This window comes from Sarcophilus harrisii, chromosome 2 (genome assembly GCF_902635505.1).
Source record: "Sarcophilus harrisii chromosome 2, mSarHar1.11, whole genome shotgun sequence".
Taxonomy (NCBI): Eukaryota; Metazoa; Chordata; class Mammalia; order Dasyuromorphia; family Dasyuridae; genus Sarcophilus; species Sarcophilus harrisii.
This window is the reverse complement of record NC_045427.1, coordinates 19,503,461-19,530,554: the sequence shown is the minus strand read 5'-3', so window position 1 is coordinate 19,530,554 and position 27,094 is coordinate 19,503,461. Positions and strand designations below refer to the sequence as shown.

Below are 27,094 nucleotides of genomic sequence, written 5' to 3'. Positions count from 1 at the left end.
AGAAGACCTGAGTTTGAATCCTGCCTCTAACATTTATAGATGAACCATCTCATTTTTCTGTTTCCTCATCTGTGAAATGGGGACAGTTTCCTTGAAACTCATGGGGTTGCCCAATCGATCGATCAACAAACATTTATTAAGTACCTACTATGAGCATAGATACTCTACTATGTAGCCCAGTTCTAAGCACCGAGGATCCAAATCTAACGTCTCTGCAGAGGTTGTCTTAAGTTTACACTACACCAGAAATGGAAATGGTTGGTCAACTCAAATATCCTAGAAAAATGGAAGTCAGCGGTCGATATTTGACCTTCCCAGCCTTTCAGGAAGTTAATAAGTCCAGTCAACATAATAATTATAGCTAGTACTTAAAGGCTGGCCAAACCCTTTACATAGAGCATTTCATTTAATCTTTAGAAGAACTCTTTTAAAGGCTGGTGCTGTAATTTTGTTCCCATTTTTCTGATAAGAAAACCAAGGCTGAAAGGGGTTAGGCTAGTAAGTAGCTAAGGTGGGATTTGAATTCACGTTTTCCTGACGCCAAAGTGGCCTCCCTAACCACTACTCTACCTTATCCTTACTAATCAGTGAAGGCATTGCTTCCATTCAGGAGAATGCAAGTTTCTTGATGGCAAGGACTCTTGCTGGCTTTGTACCTGCTGTGGGTAACACAGTGCCTGGAACACAGGAGACATCTAATCCTGTTTTTGTTAACTGAATTATATCGTGAGCCTTATGATGTGCTCTGGAAATCGGAGTAAGGATTGCTCCCGGCCTTGTGGCCGAGATGCCCAGAGCAGGCGGGAAGCCCGACGCCGTAGGGAGCAGGGGTCCACCACCGAGGAGGAGGGAATTGGCCACGAAGTGCGGTTTGGGGCACTCGCGGCTCGCACGTTCATGCCCCCCCTTAGCTGGGGCCTTGCCATGTGCCGCAAGTCCCCAGACAGAGCCCGCGGCGGCTCGCCCCAAATACACCTTAGTTCTGCTCTCATCACTTTGTTCATTAGTGGTTTACATTTGGTGTAATTTGGGCAGCGCCTCTCACACTTTGCAGTAGGCACCACAATTTATTCCATATGGAAGCAGCTAAGCGCATGAGTACAAGTTATCGGGATCACTGAACTAGAGCCGTGTTTGCCTCGAAGAAGGTGTTACATGCTAAACTAAACATGACAAGAGCTAACTACAATATCTCAGCTGACAGATTCTGTGGGATTCTTCTCACAAAGAAATCGGCGAGCGGGACCTCATCGGAGGCGGCGATTAAGTGACGATGCTGGCCGTGGTTTAGGGACTACTCCAGTCGTGGGTTTATGGACTACGCCATGGGCTCCTGCACAATGATAGTCATGGGCTCCTGGATGGTATAGTTATGGGCTTCTGGAAGGTGCTTGTCGTGGGCTCCTGGATGATGCTGGATGATGCTAATTGTGGGCTCCTGGGTGGTGCTCAAACTGGGCTCCCGGATAATGCTAGCTGTGGGCTCCTGGATGATGCTAATCGTGGGCTACTGGATAATGTTAATTTTGGGCTCCTGGATGAAGCTCATCATAATAGACTCCTGGATGATGCAGGATGATGCTCATCGTGGGCTCCTGGATGATACAGGATGATGCTCATCGTGGGCTCCTGGGCGGCGCTCATCGTGAGACTCCTGGACGGTGCTCGTTGTGGGCTCATGGAGGGGGATACTACAGAAGATGGATGAGAATGGTCTCTGCAATAGACCTGTGAGCCTGTCCCAGCAGCACCCTCACCTCCTTCCTGCCCTTCGATTCTCCCATTCAGACTCTGTCTGAGCTATAGAACGTTGTCTCCTGAGGCCTCTGTTTAAGTGCATGCTATTTCCCTGGGGAGGGAGGGGGGTGTAACTGCTGCCAGAGGCTGCCTCATTAGTACAGATTAGATGGTACAATACAAAGACAATGGGTATTGCATTAGTGCACGCTCTGTGTAACTTTGGGCTGACAGGCTCAGAGAACTAGAACTAAGAAGAACTCTAAAAGACATAGAATCCAATTTTACAGATGAGGAAACTGAGGCACAGAGCTTATATGACTTGGCAGGTCACACAGCTAGCAAATGTCTAAGAGAGGATTTGAACTCAGGCCTTTCTGACTTATTCATTAAGCCACCTTGCTATCTCTAACTATTTAAAGCCGGAAGAATATTAAAGGCCAAGGCTAGCCCCTTTATTTTAAAGTTGAGGGAACTGAGGTGTAGAGAAAATGGATGATGTGCTCTCTGACTTTTGGGTTCCTCGTTTGTACAAGGAGGACCTCCTCGGGATCGATGCCCTCATACACCCATGACCAGATTAGCTAGCTACCATTCGAAAAGGCACAGAAAGGCAGGTAGTTGAGGTTTTTTTTGGGGGGGGGTATGTGGGCAGGTAGTTGGGTTTTGGGGGGGTGTATGTGGGCAGGTATTTGGGTTTTTTGGGGGGTATGTGGGCAGGTAGTTGGGTTTTGGGGGGAACCAGGGACTCTCCCATTAGCGAAAGCCACAGCTTCCTTCCACCACAGCATCTCCTGCTGGGAGTTAGAAGTAGTGAGAGGAGGAGGGTTGAGAGAAGAGAGACAGGATGTCATTCTCTTAATCCTGCCTCTCTGGGCCACCCTGGAAGCTGGAAGGAGGTTCCTAAAGCACAGCGGTCTAGTCACTCTTCTCCTCTAAAAGCTCCTGGGGCTCCCTATTCCATTCCCGTGGCATTTTAAAGTCCTTCACAATTTGGCCCCACATTTCCCAAAATGCCCTCCCTCCCCATTTCTGCCTCTGGGGACTCCAAGTCGGGCCAATATCACGTCCAACAAGGAACCCTGCCCGATTCCCCCTTAGTGCTAAATTTTATTTCTAAGTCGACGCCTTGTAACCTCCAGGAAATCCCCGGAGAAGAGGGCAGTGGGCTGGATGGGGAGTGAGAAAGCTCAGGTTCCAATTGGCCTCTGACATTTTAACCTGTGTGACCGTGACTTAGTTTCCTTATCTGTGCAGTGATGGGGCTGGGTTAGCTGGCTCCCCCTTTGTCTGGGTCCCAGCTCCCAGAACAGTGCCTGGGCAGAAGAAGCTTTCTTGCTGAGCTGAACTGGGCCAAAGTGAATTGCTGGGGACTTGCCCACCTTGTTCCCACTGGGGCACAACTGAAGGTTGGGGGGGTAGAGAGAGAGAGGGGTCAGGAGCTAAACTTGCAGAGAGGTTTCCCAGCCTGCCTCTGGGGCATATAATTGTGACTTGGGCCGAAGCTTCCTGGACCTTCTCAGTTTCCTCATCTGGACATGGGATGCAGGGAGAGGGCCTCCAGGAGCTGTCCAGCTCTCCCCTGCGCTCCTCCCCAGGGAGCCCCGGCCCTGCCACCAGCAGGGTTTGCCGTCACAGGGGGGCTGCTCTGCTCCCGCCTTAGCCCCCAGGTAGTGAGCCCGGACAGCTCTAGGGGAAGGGGGAGACAGAGGCTGGGGGTGGGGAGGAGAGGAGACGCAGTTCTCTCTGAACAGCCAAGAAGGCAGGCCCAGAGTTAAACCCACAGCAGGCGGAGAGGAGAGATGCCAGGAGAGGCAGGAAAAATGGCAGGAGAGATGAGGAAGGCAGCTGGCCGAGCTCAAATATGCAGATGGAGAGATGTGAGACGTGCTGGGGAGGGAGGCGAGGCCTGGCTCCTGGGCCGGGAGCGGCCTCCGAAACCCAAGAACGAAGGCCCGGCCTCCCTCAGCCACTGCCCAGCCTGACCCCAGCCCGGCCCGTGGCTAAGCAGGAGCACACGGGCACTGGCAGGAAGGAGCGCCATCTCCCTGGGGGACTTTAAGGACACAAATAACCGGTAACTGCCCAGGCCCTAGGGATCAGGAAGATGGGACAAGCATCTGTGAGGGCTGCCATCCTTCCCTCGCCAGGCCTCCAGGCTGTGGGGGGCACGTCCTGGGGTAGAACTCTGACTTTAAAGACTGGTTTCCACTCTCACCTCTGCATCTTACTACCCGTGATTTGGGACAAATCATTTTACCACTAGATCTGTGACCCTGTGATCTTTGTTCTTTCACCTGACCCTTGACCAAGGGACTGACCTTCTGAAAGTCAAATGCACTTCTCCTAATCCCACAGGGACTTGAAAAGGCCCTTTGTTTTCTGAGGGAAGCTGAGGCCCAGAGAGCAAGACTGGCCCAGGGTCTCCTGGGTTTGGATTCTGAAGAAGCACTCTTTTCACTCCACTGATCAGTTCAGAGGCAACGCGGTGGCCCAATGGCTGGGTTGTCAAACTAGACCTGGACAGCCCTGAATTCAAATCCAGCCTTAGACTCTTACCAGCTGCGTGACCCTCATGCGTCACCAGGTTGCACTGCTTTGGACCTTCCATGACTGATCTCTCCATTACTCCCCCATGGTAGGTACCTCATCCTGCATTTCTCACCACCCCCACTTTTCAGTTTCCTTCCCCCAATAGATTGTAAGCTCCCTGACAACAGGGACTATCTTTCTTTTTCATAGTTGTATATCTAGTGCTTAAAATAGTGCTTGGCACACAGTGAGTGCTTAATAAGTGCACCCGCCACACTTTAGGCTCCTCTGCCTATAGGAGCCACCAGCCCCTCTCCCTCTGGTCCACTTTGTACACCATGTCCAGGTCAGTGCCCCCAGCAATGCTTTTATTATGCCACCCGGAATCCTCTCTTCCCCCCCCAAAACCACAAGGATTCCCTATGAATACAATCCATATGAATGATTTTTTAGTCTGGCCTTCAAGGCCTCAGCATCCAATCTTATTCCCTCTCTCCTTTCCCTGAGTTGTCCTTGGTGACTTGTCACTGAGTTCATTCTCAATTCTGTACTTAGCAGAGCACATGACATGTTCTGTTCCACCCTCTCCTCTAGGAGTAAAATCTACGTTCTTTGTGGGCAGAAGCTGGTTTTGCTCTGTCCCTGATCCCCAGGGCCCAATATCAGTAAATGCAAGCTCACAAGGCAGACACCTGGGTCAATGCTTGTGGGATTGAAGTGAATGGTGGTAGTCTGGAACAAGAACTGACAAAGTGCTACTAGCTCTGTGCCTGGAAAGCAAAAACAGGCCCTGCCCCCTAAGGAATTCTCAGGCCAACTCCCTGTCTTCCCCTCTTTTTCTTTCTTCTTCTTCCTTCCTTCCTTCCTTCCTTCCTTCCTTCCTTCCTTCCTTCCTTCCTTCCTTCCTCCCTCCCTCCCTTCCTCTTTCCTTCTTTCCTTCCTCCCTTCCTTCCTTCCTTCCTTCCTTCTTTCCTTCCTTCTTTTCTTCCTTCCTTCCTTCTTTCCTTCCTTCCTTCCTCCCTCCCTCCCTCTTTCCTTCTTTCCTTCCTTCCTTCTTTCCTTCCTTCCTTTCCTTCCTTCCCTCCTTTCTCTTTCTCTCTCTCTCTCTCTCTCTCTCTCTCTCTCTCTCTCTCTCTCCCTCCCTCCCTCCCTCCCTCCTTTTTTGGTTTTGTTTGATTGGTCTATAATTTTCTTTCTCTGTTTTCAGTCTACCTGGTTTAGGCATCAGTACCATGTCTGTGTCATAACAGGAATTTGGTAGGACTCCTTCAATCCCTGTTTTTTCAAATAATTTATATAGCATTGGAGTTAACTGTTCTTTAAATGTTTGGTAGAATTCACATGTAAATCCATCTGGTCCTAGGGATTTTTGTTGTTTTTGTTTTTGCCTCTCATTTCTTTAGCTTAAGCTTAGGGAACTCCCACTGTGGAAGGTTCCTTTGTAGGTCAACATCTTTTCTGTAATTTATAGCCTTTAATGAGTTTCCAGATAAATGAAGACACTGACTTGTTCAGGATCATACGAATGGTAGAAACAGGCCTTGAAATGATTCTCAGGTCGGCTCTCTAACCAGCACACAACACTGCCCCTTCCTTTCTTCCTGCCTTTATTGAAGAGCATGGCTGCCCTGTCCTCCTCCCACCTTCCACACTTACTTTTCCAGCACAGACATGATGATTGGAGGTAGAACCAGGATGGGCATGGGAAGGACCACTCGTGTCAGGGCCGTCTCGATCAGCGCCTGGGGAGCCAAGCAAAAGGGTCAGGTGAGGTTGCCTGTCTGGGCTGAGATTTCAAGATAATCTTTCCATACCAAACCTCCCTTTTCTCACGTCCCTACAAATTCATTCATTGTTACTCATTTGGATCTGCTTAGGGTAGCTGGTGGTCTAGGAAATCACCACACAAATAAGGTACAATCATTTCTGGGCCTTGGTTTTCTCATCTGCAAAATGGGGATACTATCATTTAGACAGAAAATCTGTAGAAAGAGCCCCTTGTAAACTGTAGGAAAAATCCCTTCTAAAATTTAAAGTCATTGTCATAATTAGGAATTATTGCCATGAGGCAAAGGTTGTGGTAAAGGTTGGGGAGATTTCCTGAAGTGGGGAGGAAGTATTTTCAATGTCCTCTCAATGTTGTTGCTCTAGAACAAATTTCCTGTTACCTTGCCCCGCTTATGACGTTTTCTCAAATGAAATAGAGATGCTATTCATGTGTATGTGTAGATCTCATTTCGAGGCGATCCACATCAAGTCAACAAGCATTTATTAAGTGCCTACTGTATGCTAGGCCCTGTGACAAGTGTCGAGGTCACAAAGAAAGGAAAAAAAAACCCTTCAAAGACAACGGTTCTTGCCTTCAAGAAGCTCAGCCCAATGGGAGAAACGACACTCAGCAACTATTTACAAACAAAATGTATACAGGATAAATTAGAGATAATCTTGGAGAGAAGGCACCAAGGCTAAGTTAACATTTGCATGGAATCCATTAGAAAGTGGTTCTTTTGCAAAAAAAAAAAATCCCACCCCCTCCTTCCCCCCCCAACACATACACCCTTACTGCACACGTTTTTTAAAGAGCAGATTCAAATCAGCTGGAACAATGCTTTGGAATGGAAATGCATTAGTACCAGACACCCAAATTCCTCGACTGCAGACTCCCGCCAGGGACGTTTAGCAAGTGTGGAAGCCAGTGTAGACACCTTAATTAACCCTTCTGAGCCAGCTCTGGGAGTTTGAGGGGGGGGTATGTGTGTACGTGCGGGAGGTGGGGGGGTCGGGAAGGGCCCCCTCCTTCTCTCCGATGACAAGCTGCTTGAGATCCAGAGAAAGAGTGAGGACAGAGACCGTGGAGACAAGGACGCTGCTGTCACACCGCCAGGGGGTGGAGGGAGGGGGGAAATGAGCATATGGCAGAGTTTAGATGCTTAAAAGAAAAAAAAGAGAAAGAAGCAAAAAGCAGGTGTTGGAAGGAACAGGGAAAAAAAAACAGCTGGGGCTTGCTTGGCAAGGTGAGGATGATGGAGTGACTTGAAGAAAGGAGATAAAAACAAAGTCTCCCGCTGGCTTCTTGGGGATCTCTATGGGTTAGGTCAAGGTCCCTCTTGGAAGTGGGAGCATTGAGTTTTTAATGACGTTGCCAGGTATTTGGAACCTTAGGACAAGAAAGCACCCACAATGCCACAGTGATCTCCTCAACAGAGCCTTGCTTTGGAGGGCCGGCGGTTCCCATTTTGACCTGTCGCTTTGGGTACTGGCTTTACAGCCCCAATTAAGCCTGTGCTCCAACACTCCGGTAGGCGGATTGGTTTAACTCCAGTCGGGTTTCCGCAGAAGCTCAAAAGATGAGCTCTAGAAATACAAGCCTAAATCCTAGAGAGGGCACAGGAGGACACTTGACACCTTGTCACCTTATACCATATTCTAGATGCTTCTGGGGGTCATGTGTCCTTTGGGAGCATCCCCGTGCCTGCTTTCCCCAAGTAGCTACAAAAAAAGGGCACAAGGAAGCAACTCTTGTTGAGAATATCCCATCATGTAAGTGACAAGACCATGCTCTGGAGTTGAGTATCCTGGATCCAGATCCCAACTACTCATGTGACTTTGGCAAATCCCTTCATGGCACTGGACCTCAGTTTCTTTATCTGTATCATGTGAAGGCTCATAGGATCGGAGATAAGAGAGACCTTAGAAGTCATGGGGTCATTTTACAGATGAGGAAATGAAGGCACACAGGATAAGTGATTTGCTCGGAATCATACAGCTCCGTAAGTATCTGAAATGGGATTTGAACCCAGGTCTTTCTGATCCTAAGTCCAGTGACCTAGCCATTATACCACACTGCCTCTAGTAGACAAAATAGTTGTGAGAATCCTTTTAGTTAGCTTTTCTTTAGTATCATTATACATTCTTTTGTGTAAGTATACAAGTTGGAGAGCAGTGATCTCCTAATGGCCAAACCCAATACCTTTTTCTGTTCTCTTCTTTGCCTTATTAACCTCCCCCTCCCATCTGGATCTTCTCTTCTCCTTTGGTTGAAATGATGCTGGTGTTCTGGTGCTCTTCCTGTTTATCTGACCCATTCAGTTCCTTTGGCTGCACCACTATCCATGCCCTAGCCTCCTAATGTGGATGTTCCCCATGACTCCATCTTTTTACTTCTAAGATAAACTGCAAACTCTTCCCTTTGGTCTTTCAACCCCTTCCTTTACCCTTCCCCCTTCCTCCTCTGTCAAATCCTTTTTCCAGTGTAGTCAAAATGGCTTTCTCTCTGTTTCATACATATGGTACTCCAGCTCCTGTGTCTATGTCTCTGTAGAGGCTGTGGCCCATGCCTGGAACACACTCCCTCATCCCTGCCTCAGAGAATCCCTCACTTCCTTCAAGAGCTCCAGCCTCATTCTCCATGAAGCCTTTCCTGATCCTTTCCCTATTACCTGCTAACGTCCTCTCTCCCTGACCACAAGTTACTTAACCACCGTTATCTATTCTGAATTTACGTTGTTTTTTTACTGCTATATATCATTGTTTTCCTGTAAGGATGAAAACTTGCTGAGGATAAAAACTGCCTGGCACATAATGGTGCTTAATAAATGCTTGTTGATGGAGGTATCTGTCTCTTATTAGAATCATGAATTCATTGATTGTCTCTATGCAGTGGACTCACAAATCTTTATCTCTAACCTGAAATTCTCTCCCAAGTGGGTCTAGTCTCACATTATTATCTTCTGGGCATCTCCACTTGACCGTCCCATTGGCACAACAAACACATGGCCAAAATGGAGCTCATCCTTCCTCTTCATCCGTCATTCTGTCCCCCTGGGCAATCTGCTATTCGATGAACTCAACATTCTATCTTCTTTGTATTCCAACAAGCCATGTCCCAAGCCTGGAATACCCTGTCCCTCCAGCCTTTCACAACCTCTCTAACCCTTCCCATGGATGCCTCTGTGGTAGATGACTCTGAGAACCCTTCTCCCTTTATCTTATAAGACCTCTTCGGGTCTCCCAGCCTCCTTTTAAGGAAACTTTCTTTCTATTTAGCATGTACTATATATGTAATTATTAATTTACATGTTGTCTCCCTAGTGAATATATAAGTCCCTTGAAGAGAGAGACTGTTTTGTTTATCATTTCTTAGCACAGTATCTGGCACATTATAAATGTTTTAATAAATCCTTGTTATAATTCTAAGTTAATTTATTTATTCATTGCTATACTATTCAAACTACCAAAGAATTATTTTGTGGAGCTAGAAAAAAACAATGAAATTCATCAAGAAGAACAAAGGATCAAAATTATCAAGGGAATCAGTGAAAAAATGTGAAGGGAGGTGATCCAGCCGTACCAGATTTTAAACTATATTTCAAAGGGGTAATCATGAAAGCAAAATGGTAGCGGCTAAGAAAAAGAATGGTGGATCATGGAATAAGGTACACAGAACTCAGAAGTAAATTACCATAGTAATCTAATGTTTGATAAACTCAAAGATCCAACCTTTGGGGAAAAGAACTCATAATTTGACAAAAATTGCTGAGAAAGTGGAAAACAGTTTGGCAGAAACTAGGCTTAGACCAACTTCTCACACCATATACCAAGATATAAATATCTTGTAATACAAAATGGATAAATGATTTAGATAGAAATAGTGATATCACAAGTAAATTAGGGGCTCATGGAAAAATTTTACCATCAGATCTATGGATAGGGCAAGATTTTATGACCAAACAGCAGATAGAGAGGGTCAGAGGAAGTAAAATGGATAGTTTTGATCACATGAAATGAAAAAACTTTTGCAGAAACAAAACCAATGCAGCCAAAATTAGATGGAAAATAGGAACCTTGGGGGGAGAACTTTCATAGCAAGTTTTTCTGATGCAGGCCTCACTTCTTAAGTTTATAGGGAACCAAGCCAAATTTAAAAATATTGGAGCCATCCCCTAGTTGATCAATGGTCCAAGGATACAAACAGGCAATTTTCAGAAAGAAAGCTATCAATAATCACATGGAAAAAGTGTTCTAAATTACTACTGATTAGAGAAATGCATGTCAAAGAAACTCTTAGCTGTCACCTTATATCTCTCAGATTGACTAACATGAAAGAAAAGGAAAATGACAAATGCTGGAGAGAATTGGGGGGGAGGGAAATAGGTACACTAATGCATTGTTGGTAGAAATGAGAACTGATCTGACCATTCTAGAGAATAATTTGGAACTTTATCCAAAGGGCTATAAAATTTTGACCCAGCAATACCACTATTAGGTCTGTACCCCAAAGAATTCTTTAAAAAAAAATGGAAAAAGGATCTATTCATATTCCTTTTGAGAAGGAGTCTATTGGCTTCACTCTACACTGCCAAACGGGGCTATGACATGAAGGTGGTCTTGAGGATTTACCATACAAAGGACAGTGAGCAAGACCAGGGTCATCAGATCATAGACTTAGACATGAAAGGGACCTCTGAAGTCATTTAGTCCAATCCTTTTATTTTATAGTTGAGGAAACAGAGGTCCAGAACAGTGGAGTATAGCCGGGAAGTAGCAGAGCTGACATCTGAACCTAGAACCTTGGACTCCAGACTTCCATTTTTTCCCACTGTGGGCCAATACATGGGGGAGCAGGCACCAGAGTAAGTAGCAGCAGAGCTGAAGCATATAGTCTCCTCTGCTTCCAAGTTTTGTCAAGAGTTAGTGCTAAATGATCTAGGGAGTGGCCTGCAACGAGCAGGGAGTAGGTATAAGTAGGAGGAACTGAAGAAAAGATAGGAGCATTTTAATCACTGGCAGGCCTGCCAAGCATGAAGAGAGAGAAAGCTCATTCCAGGACAACTGAAGCCATCTGAGGGCAAGGTTCTTTTTGGTTTTGTCTTTATATTCCTAGGATCAGTACACAGTAGGTGCTTAATAACTGTTTGTCTAACTAAAGTAAGAATGAAAGACCCCAGTGGTAGGAGTAACATAAATGTTTGATAATTGAAAAACAAAGTAAGAGATGGAGGTACAAAGCTCCTTCTCTCAAGCAAGACAGAGCAAGGCAAAACAAAGCAAGGGTTCTCAGCACCATGTTTAATCTCTTGTTTCTCATTTCTTCTGCCAGGTGTCCAGTCCTGAGTACCCAGGATTCCCCCATAACTTCCTTTACTCTTTTCTCAGTGTCCGGTGCTCTGCCATCCCCTTGGAAAACATGCCTGGACTCAGGATCACAGGATGAGGTCTCTGCTAGAGACCCACGAGATCACTGAGTCCAATTCTCCCATGTTACATAGAAACCAAGAGAAACCAATGGTAAATGACTTGTTAAAGATCACTTGGGCAGTCAATGGAAGAATCCGAACTCAGGCCTAGGGATCCAGTTTCAGCCCAATGATGTCCCCTCTCCCCTTTACTTCTTATAACTCTAAACATGTCTTGTATGTCCCTAGATATGTATACATTGTCTCGATCATTAGAATGTAAGCTTCTGGCAGGCAGGGATTAACTCAGGATTTAACACAGAGTCTAGGACACAGTAACTACTTAATAAATGACTGCTGACTGATTAAAAAAAAAAAAGACAAATGAAAGCAATCAGGGACTAATTTCCTCCCCATTCCCCACCCCAGTCTGGAACCCAAACTCACATGTCTAGCCGCAATTCTAGAGGAGCCCACGATGTTCCCATCACTGTCCAGGACATCAATTCCTTCCTCCAATTCATTGTGCCTCATCAGGACCACGTTGCAGATATTGGCACTTGCTGGGTAGGGGAAAGCAGAGAAGAGAAATAGTTAAGTGAGAAGGGGGGAGTAAAAGGAAACATCATAGTCAGCAGGGGCCCCATCGTGACCCTACCTAAAATCCTCTACAATCTTCAAATCCTCAAATCATGTAGGCCATTGGGGAAGTGGGGAGAGAATTCCCCTGCTTGGCATTTAAAGCCCTCCACAAACAGGCTCTTACCCACCTTACCAAGCTCTGAATTTCATCTCAACTCCCCTGCTTGAATATGGAACTATGCCCAAAGGGTATCAAACTGTGCACATCCTTTGATCCAGCAGTGTCTCTACTGGGTCTGTATCCCAAAGAGATCTTTAAAAAGGGAAAAGGACCCACATGTGCCAAAATGTTTGTGGCAGCCCTTTTTGTAGTGGCCAGAAACTGGAAACTGAGTGGATGCCCATCAGATGGAGAGTGGCTGAATAAATTGTGGTGTATGAATGTTATGGAATATTATTGTTCTGTAAGAAACAACCAACAGGATGATTTCAGAAAAGCCTGAAGAGACTTATATGAACTGATGCTGAGTGAAAGGAGAAGAATCAAGAGAACATCATACACAGCAACAAGAAGATTATACGATGATCGATTCTGATAGACGTGGTTCTTTCCAACATTGAGGTGATTCAAGCCAGTTTCAATAGACTTGGGAGACAGGGTTTTGCAAAGATGAATGTTGAAAACTAACCACAGAGGTGAAATGTCATTTCTTACCTCCAAAACTTTGCCCAGGCTGTTTCCCATATCCAGAATGCCTTCACTCCTCACCTCTGCCCTTTAGAATCCCTATCTTTCTTCAAGGCATAACTCAATCCCTCTCTGACCCAGGTTAATGCTCCTTTCATCTTCAGATTACCAGAGGAGTGTCCCACCTATCCCCAAACCAGCCCAATCTCTGATCCTCCCATGTCTGCTGATAACTCATCTAAGCCCAGATTCTAATGCAGTGGTCAGTGGGATGAGGAAGTGGTTGTTGGGATGTTGTCTCCCCCATTAGACTGTAAAGACAACAGGGGTTATTTTTTGCCTTTCTTTATATCTGTAGCCCTTAGCACAGGGCCTGGTGCATAGTAGGGTCTTAATGCCGACTGGCTGCAGTTTTTCAGGCACTAAAGAAGCTTTGAGCAAGGGAGACAGAACAATATCTGCTGAAAGAAGAAAGGCAAAACCGACAACAGGCTCGAGGGTCACACACCAGCAGGATCTTCCTTGGATGTAGACGGAGTAGGAAGCTGCAGATGGAGTAGGAAGCCACTTTCCTAGTACGAATTCAGGGGCCAGCCCTCAGTGTAATTCCCCTCTTGGCAGCTCCTCTCCTGGGGTGCTACACTGTTCTTTCCAGGGCCTCTTGAATACATACGCCCTGTTCCCCCTCCCTCTAGGATCCATTTGCAAACTCACTGGGTGTGGGCCTTCTGACCAATAGCATTTCAAAAGTACTTTGAAATTTGAAAATATTTTGCACACAGACCCTCGTTTGATATTTCTTAGCTATAAGAATTGTTATGATAATAAAAAAATAATATAATATATAATAATATATAAATATATATAAAATAAAATAAAAATAATCAATATTATTGATCAGAGAACTCCACAGTTACAATAGGTAGAACTTTGAAGGTCACACAGTGCAAATTCCTCCTCTTACAGGTAATGAGTCTCTTCCCCAAGAAAGGAGAGAAATCCCTTGCCCAGAGTTGTAGTGAGAAGGTAGCCGAGGCAGGTTTGGGGCCTCCAGATCCACCCGCTTCTCTGTGACAGAACGGCCAGCATGTAGCAGGACCCCCCTGGGTTCAAGGGTGGGAGGAGGGCGGAGGAAGTGAGGGGGTGGTTCCGGGGACACCACTGGCTGGTTTCAGAATCTCCATGTTGGCTGGTTCTTGGGTTTCAGCACTGGTAATCCATTGATTAACGAGCATTGATTAAGCGCCTACTGAGTGCCAGCTGCTGGGATCTCCTCCCCGTGTATGCTCAGAGCGCTGAGGGGCCCAGCAGCTGAGCCCCATGGTGCCCAATCCCTTAATTAGGGATCTTTGCTTCTGGAAATGGGGGCTGGGGGTGTGGAAGGGGAGGGGGCGAGGCGGACTGAGAGGCTTCTTAGATTGTCAGCTGTGAAACGTCCTGAAAGGGCCACCATCTGCTTCGTGGGGCAGCGTCTGCCCCACCTGGGCAGAGCGGGCCTCAGCTGGGGAGCCACCGGGACGCTGGCCCCCCCCACCTGCTCGGAACAAAATGCAGGCCGGGAGGGGGGACGGAAGGGCGGCCAGCAAAAGACATCGAGTGGTCTTGCTCTTTTCCCCCCTCCCCCCAAAAAGCACATTGCCACAGCATTTAAAGTTTTAATTTTTGCTAATTAATGTCAATTAATTTTGTATAATGAGTGTTTAATTTTGGGGAGTGTGTGAGCCCGGGAGCTAATGCAGCTCTCGGCTGTGAATGCTGATTAGCGTCAACACCTGCTGCTTACACTCCCTCTACTGGGTGGGGGGGAGGGGGATGAGGGTTTGGGGAGCCAGAGTGAGGATGAGGACGGCTCGGTGGGGGAGGGCAGGAGGAAGGAGAATGGGGAGATACATATGGCTAGTGGGGGCGGGTGGGAGACAAGGGAGCCCTAGAGGGCTCACATCTGGGGGAGAGAGTGGGCCCAGGAGCCCAGGCTGGACCAGGTGAGGAGGGGCTGCTTTACGGCCGGGGTGAAACAGCCAGGCCCAGGGTCGTCCTGAGCACCTGGCAGGGGCAGCAGGATGGGGGGAGGAGGGAGATTGCCAGGGAGAGAAAAGAGGGGAGGGGAAACCTGGACTCCACATGGGAGAAAAAAGCAGAGTCAAACTCAGTCTAACCCCTGGCCTCTGGGAGCTCCCAGTCCCACAGGGGAGACTCTGATGTGTCTCCTACTCGCCAATCACCCCATTTCTCTGAATTCAGCTGCCTCCTGGGAGAATGGGCGCAGACACGTGAGAGGGAGGAGGGTACTGAGACAACCTGGTTCAGAGGGAAGAGCCTGGGTTTGTATCAGAGGCCCTGGATCCCACACTGGATTCTGCCCCGTAATAACTCTGGGCCTCTGAGCACATTCAGCCCCTCTGGAACTCTATTTTCTCATCTGTCTAATGAAGGAGGGAGACCAGGTTATCCCAATGGTCCCTTCCAGTTCTAGATCTGCCATCCAATGAGAGGGAAGGTTCCAAGCCCAAAGGAAGGTTAAAAAACAAACCAACAAACATTCACTCTGCAGCATGATAGAGAGGGCACTGAGGGTGGGAGAAGTCAGCTGGAGCCAGGAAGCCCCGGGTCACGGCCCACTTGGAACATCACCAGGGTGTGACCGTGGGTTGCAAGCAGGGGTGTGCTGGAGCCAGCTCAGACTGGCTCCTGAGAAAGCCGACTGTTAAATTTTCAGTGTGAGCGTTTACACCTCAGAAATTGGCAAGTGCTACAAAAGCGGGCTTGATTTACTGTTTTGTTGTTTGTCTAGACTTAAGAAAGTGAAGAGAAAAAAACGTTAATAATGCAGATTAAATTTAACAGTGCATTGTGGGTAGCCGAGTATACCATATATTTATGCCCACGCGTGTGTGTGAGTGTGTATGTGTGTGTGTGTATGTGTGTGAGTGAATCCTAGGCAGGTGCTACAGTGGATGAGGGACCCAGGAAATAACTGGGTCGGATCTCTTTAACCTTGAGCTGTTTTTTGTTGCAAAAGCCCATCTTTGGAAGACCTTTGTTCTATAGGAACGCAGAGCTGTGTAATGGTTAGCCAGTGGGCTTCAGCAGCAGGAAGACCAGTTCAAACTCTAACTCATCCCGGCTGCGTGACCTTGGGTGAATTAAACTTCTTCCCCTCTATTGCTCAGGTTAACTGGTTCGGGCTATCTGCTGCAAAGAAGGCACCAGGCCACACCGGGAGGACTTTCCTGATACCCACGAAATCACAATTCTATTCCTACCTTGTTCTCAGCACAGAAAAAAAAAAGCAGAGGAAGTCGCTCAGGTGGGGTGGGAAGCGGGGGTGGTCCTATGGATCCTCAGTGAAGGATTCCCAGAAAGCTGTGAATGATTCCGGCCCGGGAAGGGCCAGAGGAGATGGGCTGAAATTTACACAGGTGGAGGAAGCCAATGGGGTCACAGCTCTACCTAAGCACCGGAATAATCCTGGAGGTCTAGGAAGATGCACTTCCGATGCGAAGATCCACTTTGTGGATTATCCAGGCTTACATCAAAGACCGGTGATGGGCAGGGACGCTTGGGCCAGTTTCTCCCCTTCCCCCAAAGCAGGCTCCGGGCTCATGTTTCTTACCCCACAAGCAGCTACTGAGCTCAGGGGATTCAGATCCATTTTAATCCAGTTTAAACCTAATGGGATTAGAATGGAAGATCTGCCTTTTGAAAAAAAAGAAAAAAGAGGAAATGCCTTTGGAAGCCAGTTAGAATCAGATTTTGGATCATCCATTGATTCTCAGCTTGTCCACTTTTTAAAAGATTTTAATATGGGCCTACTAGGTGCTTGTGAAAATAGAAAGCAAAGCAAAAACAGCTGCCATCTTCATTTGGAAGGCAATTCTAGAGAAAGAAGAGACGGAAGGTCGTCTCAAAGGGGAAGGCACTAAGGAGAGGCCGTTGGGAAAGGCCCCTGGAAGAAGGTGGGCTTGGGGCCAAGAATGGAAGGAAGCCAGGGAAAAGGAGGCCTTTGCCATCGGCACCCAGAGCACTGTTGGGAAAAAAGGTACGGATGCAGAGGATGGGGCGCGGGGTCTGGAGTCAGCTCTTGGCTGGACCCGGGTTTTGCTACTTATCACCCATGTGAGGGGGGCACTTGGGGCTCAAGATCTTCCTTAACCTCAACTCTGATGCCCACTAACATCAGCAATTGAACCCAAAGCCAAGCTTGTGCACTTTCCCTTTTAGTTGGTTACTCCAGATTTGTCTGTCTCTGTCTGTGATGTCACCATTTCCCTTGGGAAAATTGGGAGTGTCCATCCCAGAAAAGAGATTGTCATGGGCCACAGAATGGCAGCCACTATTAAGAAGGGCTGCAAAGGGTGAGAAAGGGATCGGCTTTTCTCTGGCCCCAGAGGGCTGAACCAGAAACGACGGGGGCAAGTTCCGAAGAGGCAGATCTGGACGAGATGGCAGGAAAGCTTCCTAACTATGAGAGAGAGTGGAATGAGCAGCCCGTGCACGTAGTCTACCACTCGCCATGAGCTTTGAAAGAAAAATCTGGCTCATAATCCTTCTCATTTCTATGAGACTTCTAAGATTTGCTAAGTGCTTAGCATTCCTTTATTGATTTTCACAATGACCCTGTGGGGTGGGTATTGCTCTCCATTTTACAGATGAGGAAACTGAGGCTCCGAGAGGTGAGTGAAGTGGGGAATGTGCTACCTCTGGCAATATCCCCTGAGCTTCCTTTCAAATACATTGTAGAGAGAATTCTAATTCATAAATGGATGGGGCTCTTCTAACTCTGGTGCTATAATTCTAAGGTCATCGGTCCAACACCCTTTCTCTGCATGGGCTTGGGTGGGTCACAGGTCACAGCCATATAGAGGAGGAAGCACCGCCGAGGGACTGGAGTTACAGAGAATGGGACTGAGAAAGAGCCCCAGAAGACTACGAGAGAGAGAATCTGGAGAAAGGCTTGGCCATCTTCAAGCCGCTCCAGTATGATTTGTGATGAAGACCAAGGCCAAAGATGGCTTTAAGGGCTAGGTATGTGGCTGAAGGAGAGAGGAGGAAGAATAGTTAAGGACTGGAGATATACAGTGGTACTTAATAGTTGCTGATTGTTTGGTTGATTTATATCTTGAAAACATTTATATACATATATGCTGCTTCTGTCGATGGAGGAAATTCCTTGAAGGCAGGAAACATTTCATTTTTGTATTTGAATTCTCAGAACCAAACTTGGTACACAGTAACCACTTAATAACTGCTGGTTGGTTGGTCGGTTGATTGGTTTATATCTTGAAAACATGTATATGGCATACATGCTGCTTCTGTCAATGGAGGAAATTCTTGAAGAAAGGAAAAATTTCATTTTTGTCTTCGAATTCTCAGACCCAAAATCAGAGGTTGGTATACAATAGGTGCTCAATAAATGCTGATTGATTAGTTGATCAATTTATATCTTGCATATATTTATATTGTATACATGCTGCTTCCTCCAATAGAGAAAACTTTCTGAAGGAAGAGACCATTTCATTTTTGTCTTCAGATTCTCGGTGCTAAACTCAGAGGCCCGCAAACAACAGGCGCTCAATTAATGCTGCTTGATAAACTTTCTGAAGGAAGAGACCATTTTATTTTTGTCTTTGGATTCTCAGAGCCAAACTCAGAGGCTGGCACACACCAGGCGCTCACTCAATGCTGCTTGCCTGTGACTTGATGGAAATGACTCTTGTTAAGAGGAGGGCTAGAGCGGCTTAGTCCCCCATTTTGCGCAACGGCCCTGGTCCCAGCCCAGCAGTCCTTGGGACTCGGGCAGCCCAGTCTCTTAGAGGAAAAAAGGACCGTCCGGGCCTTCCTCCTTCCCCAGCGCCAGCGCCTTCCATTATTGACAGTATCAGCAGGTTAATTAAGCAGTCTGTTAGTGAGGATGTTAAGAAAGCTGGCACATTTTCAACTCGGATTGACACCATTCAAAAAGCAGGCATAACTGACACTGGCGCGGCGAGACCGAGGGTGTCGCAGACTGGAGGGAGGAAGGCTCCGTTCCCCGGCAAGCGCGGAGTCGGGTCCTGGGGGAGCTCCGCTCCCGCCCGCTGCAGATGTTCGCACATCAAATCAGAGCTCGATGGAAAAACACGAAGCGGATGCTCGGCGTGGGAGCACGCGGGCCCAGCTAGGGCCTTGGGAGCCCGGGGGTCCCGCCGCCAGTTCCTGGGGGACGTTCGGCCTCCGGGAGCCTCAGTTTCCACATCTGGGAAGCGGGGATCACCCTCGCCCTCTCTGGTCCCAACTGTAACAAGGATGAAACGTATGGATGGGGAATGATAAGGGTTCGGAAACATCTGAAATCCATGAATTCTGTGGGAAGTGGATTAAAGTGAGCGGCCCTTGGGAGAGGGAAGGGCAAGGCCCAGAGCAGATGGCGTCGCCTCTCCTCCCTCCTGGAGCCCTCTGGGGCTGGTCAGTAGCAGAGTGGGGGCTGGTCTGCACGGGGAGGGGCGGGTTCCACTAGGAGCTCCCTGCAACACATGTACACACACATGGCACGTATACACACGTGCACACACAGAACATACATGCATTGCACATGTGTGTTCCTATGCACCCATATCCACATACACAGCTCAGAACAGATATATGATGCAAGCTCTGGACGTGCACACATGAGTATTACACGTGTCCATTGCACGCACACTGTGGGTGGGCTTACACGCAATGCACATGTATGTGTACACAATTGTGTGTGTGCAACCACACCGTGCAAATATGAATCCATTGCATTACACGCAGCACAAGCAACATGATGTGGTTACACATGCACAAAATTATGTGCACACATGCGTGCACCGCACGTAAACCTGCCACTGTGTGTGCGCATCTACAGCTTGTATCACGTATATGTTCTCATGTACGTCTGCCCTTTAAAACATAAGCTCTTTGAAGATGGGGACCATGTTTTGGCTTCTGTCTGTCGGTTTCCTTCTTTTTCAGTCCCAGGCCTACAGAGATGTCTACTGCTGGATTAGCCCAGAGAGGGTGAGTGATTTATTCATGACCACACAACTCAAGTCCAGGTCAGGTCATCCTGCTGCCAAGTGCAGTGCGCTAGCCACTGAGCACCCCCCAGTGGGGGAGGACCATCTCAACTTGGACTCCCCTGTTAAATCCATCCCTTGCTATCTGAAGCTCTCAAAAGGAGGAGTGAATAAGGCTACATGGGATCACCCTGTTATAACAGAAAAGGTTGGATGTAAATTCAAGAAGATTGTGACCTTGGGATGTCATAGGGCCCCATGCCTCAGTTTTCCCATCTGACTCAGTGGCCTTTGATGTCATTTTGCTAGAGTTGTGATCCTGTGAACCTGTGCGCCTGTGATCCATAGAGGAGAGGGGTCCATCCTGGGCCATACTTGGTCTATGGAAGGTTTTATTTGTTTTTTTCTTATTGAGGATACAGAGGGCCCCAGTGGATCTGAGGAAAGCATGGTGGGAGCAGAGGGACAGCACCGGCCTTGAAGCCAGGAAAAGCTGAGTTCAAATACCAGCTCAGACATTTACTAGCTGTGTGACCCTGGGCAAGCCACTTATCCTCTGTCTGCCTCAGTTTCTCTGTCTGTAAAATAAGAAGAATAATAATTCTTATCTTACAAGGTGGTGAAGATCGTGAGATAACATTTTAAGTGGTATACAAATACCACATATTTATTATCACCATTATTGTACCATCATGCCTCCCTAAGACCGCTTCCGGGTATAGCATTCTGTAAGTTCTGAAAAAATAACAGTCGGTTCTTGCCGTTGTAATCCTATTCTCTAAGACAATGCGAGACACACAGGAGGGATTAATAAATGTCTGGAACGAGTGAAGGGTGGGTTGACACAAATGGAGCAGAATTTTGAAATGTCCTGTTCTCTAGGGGCACATAAAACGTTTTCTCCCTAGAACTAACAATGGAACCAGGCTGGTACAGAAGACCCCAGCTAAATCCTTTTGAAATGGATTGCAATTTTATTTGAGGGGCAACTGGGCGGATAGAATGTGGACCCTGAAGTCAGGAGCACCTGAACTCAAATTCAGCCTCAGACACTTACTAGCTGTGTGACCCTGGGCAAGTCACTTCACCCTGTTTGCCTCAGTTTCCTCATCTGTAAAATGAGCTGAAGAAAGAAATGGTAAAACCACTCCTGTATCTCTGCCAAGAAAAACCCAAATAGGGTTATGAAAAGTTGGAAATTACTGAAAAACAACTAAATAAAAACAAAGCTTCCTTTGCTGAACAATGGTGAAGCCAGTCAAGGCCCAGCCCCAGAGCAAACAGTAAAAACTCAGTGAGGATCTTTTACATTCTTCCCTTTTCTCTTCCTCTCCCTTCTAACTCCCTCCCTGCTCTCTCTTCCCTTCCCTCTCTCCTCCTTCCTTTTCTCTCTCCTCCTTCATTCCTTCTTTCCCTCCCTCTCTTTCTCTGTCTCTCCCTTTCCCTGTCTCCATTTCTCTGTCTCTATTTCTCCCTCTCTCTGTGTGTTTGTCTCTTTCTTCTTCTTCCTCCCTTTCTTCTATTTCTCTCCCTTCCTCCTTCCCTCTCCCTCCCTCCCTCTGTTTCTTCTTATTCTTCTCTCTCTCTTTCTCCCCCTCCCTCCCTTTCTTCTCTCTCTCCCCTTTCTTTTTCCTTATTCTTTCTTTCTCCTCTTTCTCTTTAAACTTTTCCTTTTCTTTCCTTTTCCTCTTCTATCCTTTTCTTAATCTTTTCTTCCTCTCATCTTTTCTTCTTTTCCCTTATCTCTTTTTTGCCTTCTCTCCCCCCTCTCTCTTCCTTTTCTCTCCTCTACCCCCTTTCACAAACATGCCCACAGACTCCCTGGACTGCCTGCTGCAGAAATCATAGGCTGAACCTGGCACCAGGGGCACTTTGTTTCCCTCTGGCTCCCAGAAACCTCCTCTCGTTGCTGACCCCACCGAATGTTTCCATTTCCCAGCTGCCCCTTCCGCCATCCTGCCTCGGCGATCTGGGCCTGGAGGAATCTCCTGGCACTCCTCCATCTCCTGGAGGGCACCCGAGGAGGCTGGGGAGGGCACGGGGCAGGGCAGGGGGCCAGCGAAATGACTGTTTCCTTCCTCTTTTTCTACCCTGTGCTACATGGGGAGACCCTGATCTTTCATTATCCTGTTTGCCCAGGTCCCCCAACCATTCATTCCACCTCTTCATCAGCCACAAGGCTCTACACACAATTAGGCATGACAGGCCACAAATAAGAAAGAACTGGAGAATTAATTAAGGCCTGAGCAGATTAATTATGGGTCCCTAATCAGTTCTGTTGCCAGCAGTTCTCTCTTTCCATCTCTCTCTCACTCCCTCTCTCCCTCTCTCTCCCTCTCACACACACATACACCTCCTGTAAAAATAGAAACCTCCAATAACCGAGATTTTCCACTTGCATCAATACTCTATCAAGCTCAAAATGCAATTCAGAAGTTGGTTGTTATGGGATCTTGGGGGAGGGAAAGAAAGAAAAGGGTTAGAGAAATAGTAATAACAGCTGATACCCAGAGAAAGCACTTCAGGATTGGAAAAGCACTTTAGAGACACTCTCTCTCATTTGGTCTTTACAATCCGGGGAGGCAGGTGCTAGCATGATCTCTCTTTTAGTCATGAGGAAACTGAGGCAATCACTTGCCTGGGATCACACAGCTAGTAAGTGTCTGAATGCCAGTCTTCCTGACTTTGTGTCCAGTGCTCTGTGTACTGGTATATTCTCTACACCACCAAGCTGCCTGGAGAATGCCACTGAAGCCTGTCAAATCTTTATTTCTTTAATGAAGACATTGGAAAACATGGGCCATACTAGGATTCTCCCTCCCCCTGCCCCAGTTCCTGATTTTCTCTGTAAAGCAGTAAGGGATCTGCCCTCAACTTATCAAAGATGGTGTAAAATCCAGAACTAAAAAAATCTCTTAACAGGTTCAAATTCAGAGCTTTCACTAAGAAGATGACATTTATTAGAGAAAAATGTAAAGTTACATACATAGGCTCAAAAAATCAATTGCCCTCTCTCACCCCCAGTTCCTGATTTTCTCTGTAAAGCAGTGAGGGATCTACCCTCAACTTATCAAACATGATATAAAATCCAGAGCTAAAAAAAATCTTTTAACAGGTCCAGATTCGGAGCTGATACTAAAGAGACAACATTTATTGGGGAGAAATGTAAAATTCTGTACCTAGGCTCAAAAAATCAATTACCCAAAGAAAGATGAGAGGGATATGTTTTAAAAACAGATCAAGTGCAAAACACCACCTGTTTTAGGGGTGAGGAAGCTTCCTGAGAGTCACCAGTGATAAGTAGCAGCCAAAAAGTTAATTCCCATTGTACATTAAATTAACAGAAGTAACTACTGAAAGTAGCTGATGGTCCTGATGCAGTCTGCTCTGATCAAACTCCATCTGGAATACTGTAGCTTCCCTCAAGTCCCAATTGAAATCCTACCTTCTCTAGGAAGTCATCACAATTATCCTGATTCCAGTACCTTCCCTGTGCTGATTACTTCCAATATACTCTGGATAAAACTTGTTTGTATGTAATTTATCTGAAAATAGAACAATGTTCAGTGGAGGTATAGTGGAACGGGAAAGTGGGTTTGAGTGGTTCTGGCTATACCAATCACTAATCTTGGGAAATCTTTAGAGACTTCAGTCTCAAATTTGGGATGATAATCCCTGTCTTAGTTTAGCTCATGGGGATGTTCATAGGACCCAAGGAAATAAGAATTAGTTTTCTTACAAGGAGAAACACTTTGTATTTATTAATAAAATATGAATAACATTTCCCAAAAGGGTAAATTGTTACATAAATTTAAAGTGTTCCTCCCAGTAGTTTGGGAAGTTCATCGGAAAATAGATGTCCTTCCTTTCTCTCAGAAGAGAAATGAGGGAGTACTGGTGGAGAAGGGGTTTTGTGAGATGATTTTCCTTGGTTTGGTTGTTTCACTTTCAGTCATCCGACTCTTTGTGATCCTATTTGAGGTTTTCTTGGCAAGGATACTGGAATGGCTTGCCACTTTCTTCTCTGGCTCATTTTACAGATGAGGAAACAGGGGCAAACAGGGTGAAGTGACTTGCCCAAGGTCACACAGCTAGTAAGCATCTGAGGCCACATTTGAACTCAGGTCCTCCTAGCTCCAGAGCTGTTACTCTATCTGCTACAGCACCTAGCTGCCCGTGGTTTTATTTAACTGTCTTCAATTGCTATGGATGGGGGGTGGGGAAAGATGTGTGTATCAGGAAGCAAGTGAGAAGTGTAAAGCATCAATAATGCCTTAAAAGGATATTCGAATCATATCTATGAGAACACACGCACCAGGTTGGGAGGAAGACCCATGTCTCATTATCACATTAAATATTCTCTGAGGTTGAGCGCCATCTTCCCATCAGACTAGGGGAGTCGCTAAAGGAGAGGTTTTTCCTTGTGGAGAGACGGCATACAAGGTTCAATGAAAAGAATAGAGAAGAAATCTGGAGTCTGAGGACCAGGGTCCCAATCTCAGGGGCTCCAGCAGGTCATTTTTATTCTCTGGGGCTCAATTTTCTCCACTGCCAAGCGAAGAGATTGGATTCGGTGACCCCCGAGGTCCTTGTATTCCTAGATTTAGCCTCCTTCGGCTGTTGAGGCTCTGCCCCCACAAGGCCTCTGGAATTCCAAGAGTGTAGGCCAGCCAGAGCATCCAAGCAGCTTGATGTGAGGCTGGGCCCCACCCTAGCGTGGGCCGGAGCTGGCCTTGCACCATTAACTCCCCTTGGAGGGGCTGCTTGTTCTGCGATGAGACTCCTGGGGGCGGGAGCACATGCAGTGTTCTGAGCAATATTAGAATCATAGAGTTGGGAGCGATCAGCTGGTCCAGCCCACTCACTGGGTTCACTGGATGACTGGGCAAGGGGAATGGTGACAATCTGACTTCGCTTGCATACCTGGGCTCCCCCGACACGCCACCGGGGCTGCCGAGGTCTCCAAGGACAGAACCTGGGTCTCTCCCTTCCCCTTCACACCCGGTGTGTCTGGCCTAATTAGATCAGGGATTGCCGTGTTACCCCACATCAGTCCGAAGGCTCCCTGAGCCAGGTCCTCCATCATATGAGAGGCAAACTGAGGAAGGGGCTGTGTATTCTCCATCAGTGGGAGAATTTTTCCAAGGGTACAACTCTTATATGTGTATATTTTTAAAAGCAAATCTTCCCCAAATCTCCAGAAGTAGACAGTGCAGGTGGAGGAACCAAGATCTAGCAAATCTGACCTCTGAGGTGCTTTTTGCCACATCCCCAGCTGTCCTAATGAAGATTTATCCATGACAGTGTGAAAATGCTCCTCTGAGGTGCTTTTTGCCACATCCCCAGCTGTCCTAATGAAGATTTATCCATGACAGTGTGAAAATGCTCCTAAGTTTTCCATTTGGAAGTGTAATAATCGAAGTGACAGATCGCTTGAACCCAAGTAGCTGAGGGAAGAAAGAGGCTGAAGAATATAAGACAAAGCAGAATTAAGTCACAATGTGAGAGATTACGTCTAGAAGCAAGAGATCGGATTGTCCAGGATCCAATAGGAAATAGAGGAATCGGCAGTGAGCAACCTAGGAGAATTAGGGGTCATTTCAGTTGTTTGGATGTAGGCCTTGGGGACGAGGCCCAAAATTAGCCAGAGAGGCTAACTCTCTGTTAGCCTTTGAGGTCTTGATGGGAAGGAGAATGGACCAAAGAACAGAAATCATATTCCCACCTGTCAAACCAGACTCTGCATTCAGACTTGTACTTACAATGATCCCAAGCTAGTGCCCGCCATTAGAGTTTTTGTGCGTGAGGGAAGCAATTCATTTTGGACCCTTCCTCTATTCCAATCTCAATTTGAGGGAATCATATCCAAATTCTGTACACAAGGCCCCAGAGCTGTGAGCTGCAGATCCCAAGCTGACTTGCTCAACTATAGCAAGTTAGTTAAAGACTAACCATTGTTTTGCCTTGTGATGATGACCAAGTCCAGCTTGGCAGAGGTGACAACTACATGGAAAGTCCCTCCAAATATTTTGTACCTCAGGACCAATCATTTGTCCAATAGGAGCAGATGGCTATCACTCAGATCACTGACTGTGATAACGCATACCATTTCCTCCTGCCCAAATTAAGGAGAAATCTATCCATCTTATGTGGAAATATCCTTGCTTTGACCCTGCTTGTGACCCTGCTGACATATTATTTTGCTTAGTCAGGGGAATTCTGTATTTCCTATAGTTATCCTGGAATAACTAAATATTTAGTTCTATTAAATATAGGGCCCTGGAAGGATCCCAAGGAAGATCTGAGGTCCATTTCATTAGAAGGGACCACGGACCCTTTAATAAAGTATAATTGGCTCAGACCTCTGCCTCAGTCTCTCTTATTGTAGGTAGGATCATTTTAATCTCCACAGTGAGCTGATAAGCAGTCACCAAGGGGAAAAGATTGAAGGTGCAATGATTCAAGTTAAATCCAATAGACTTGGGATGGAAAATGTCAGTCACACCCAGAGAGAGAACTATGGAGATTGAATGTGGATCAAAGGATAGTATTTACACTGTTTGTTTTTTTCCCTTTTGATCTGATTGCTCTTATACAACATGACAAATAGGGAGATATGTTTAAAAGAATTGCCCATGTTTAACATACATCAGATCGCTCGCTGTCTTGGGGAGGAGAGAGGTAAGGGAGAGAAGGAGAAAAATTTAGAACACAAAGTTTTACAAAAGTGAATGTTAAAAATTATCCGTATGTAAATTTGGAAAATAAATACTATTGAAAAAAATAAAATAACTAGAGATTAAAAAACAGAAATAGATGGAAAAAAGGGAAAAGAGGCAAAAAATCTTTGAATCTAGGGCCATGATCCAAAGAGAATCCCTCTTTTCAAAGCTCAACTCAGGTACCACTTCCTTATGTAGATCATTCCCCTTTTCTTCCTTCCCTCAACTTGTAAGGTTTCTTCTCCAGATTACCCTGCAATTACTTTTATATTTACTGAACACTACGGCTTTAGGGGTCATCTCCTCATTTAGTCCAGAAAGATCGAATGAGTGCCTCAGCATCTCTAGAGTTCTGAACCTGGAATCCAAGTTAAAAATTTTTCCTCAGATATTTGCTAGCAGTGTGACCCTGGGCAAGTCACTCTGTCTGCCTCAGTTTCCTCATCTGTAAAATGGGAAGAAGAAAAACACTTACCCCTCAGGGTTGTTGTGAGGATCAACCAGTCAATTAGCACTTGTTAAACATTTACTATATGCAAGGCACTGTACAAAGAACTTAGGATACAAAGAAAGGCAACAACACGGTCTCTGTTAGAGATAACATTCAACTCTCTAGGTCCATGTAACAAATATACAGTA

General features: G+C 46.5%; 1 protein-coding gene across 1 annotated transcript in view; it reads right to left on the bottom strand.

The window, feature by feature from the left end:
- SFXN5 (sideroflexin 5) overlaps positions 1-27,094 on the bottom strand; it is a 193,480-nt gene that overhangs the window by 52,349 nt on the left and 114,037 nt on the right. The window contains exons 11-12 of the mRNA XM_031949713.1: positions 11,892-12,007; positions 5,926-6,011 (exon numbers count right to left, since the gene is read on the bottom strand). Of these exons, the coding sequence (XP_031805573.1) occupies positions 5,926-6,011; positions 11,892-12,007 (202 nt within the window). The remainder of the gene's footprint in view (positions 1-5,925; positions 6,012-11,891; positions 12,008-27,094) is intronic.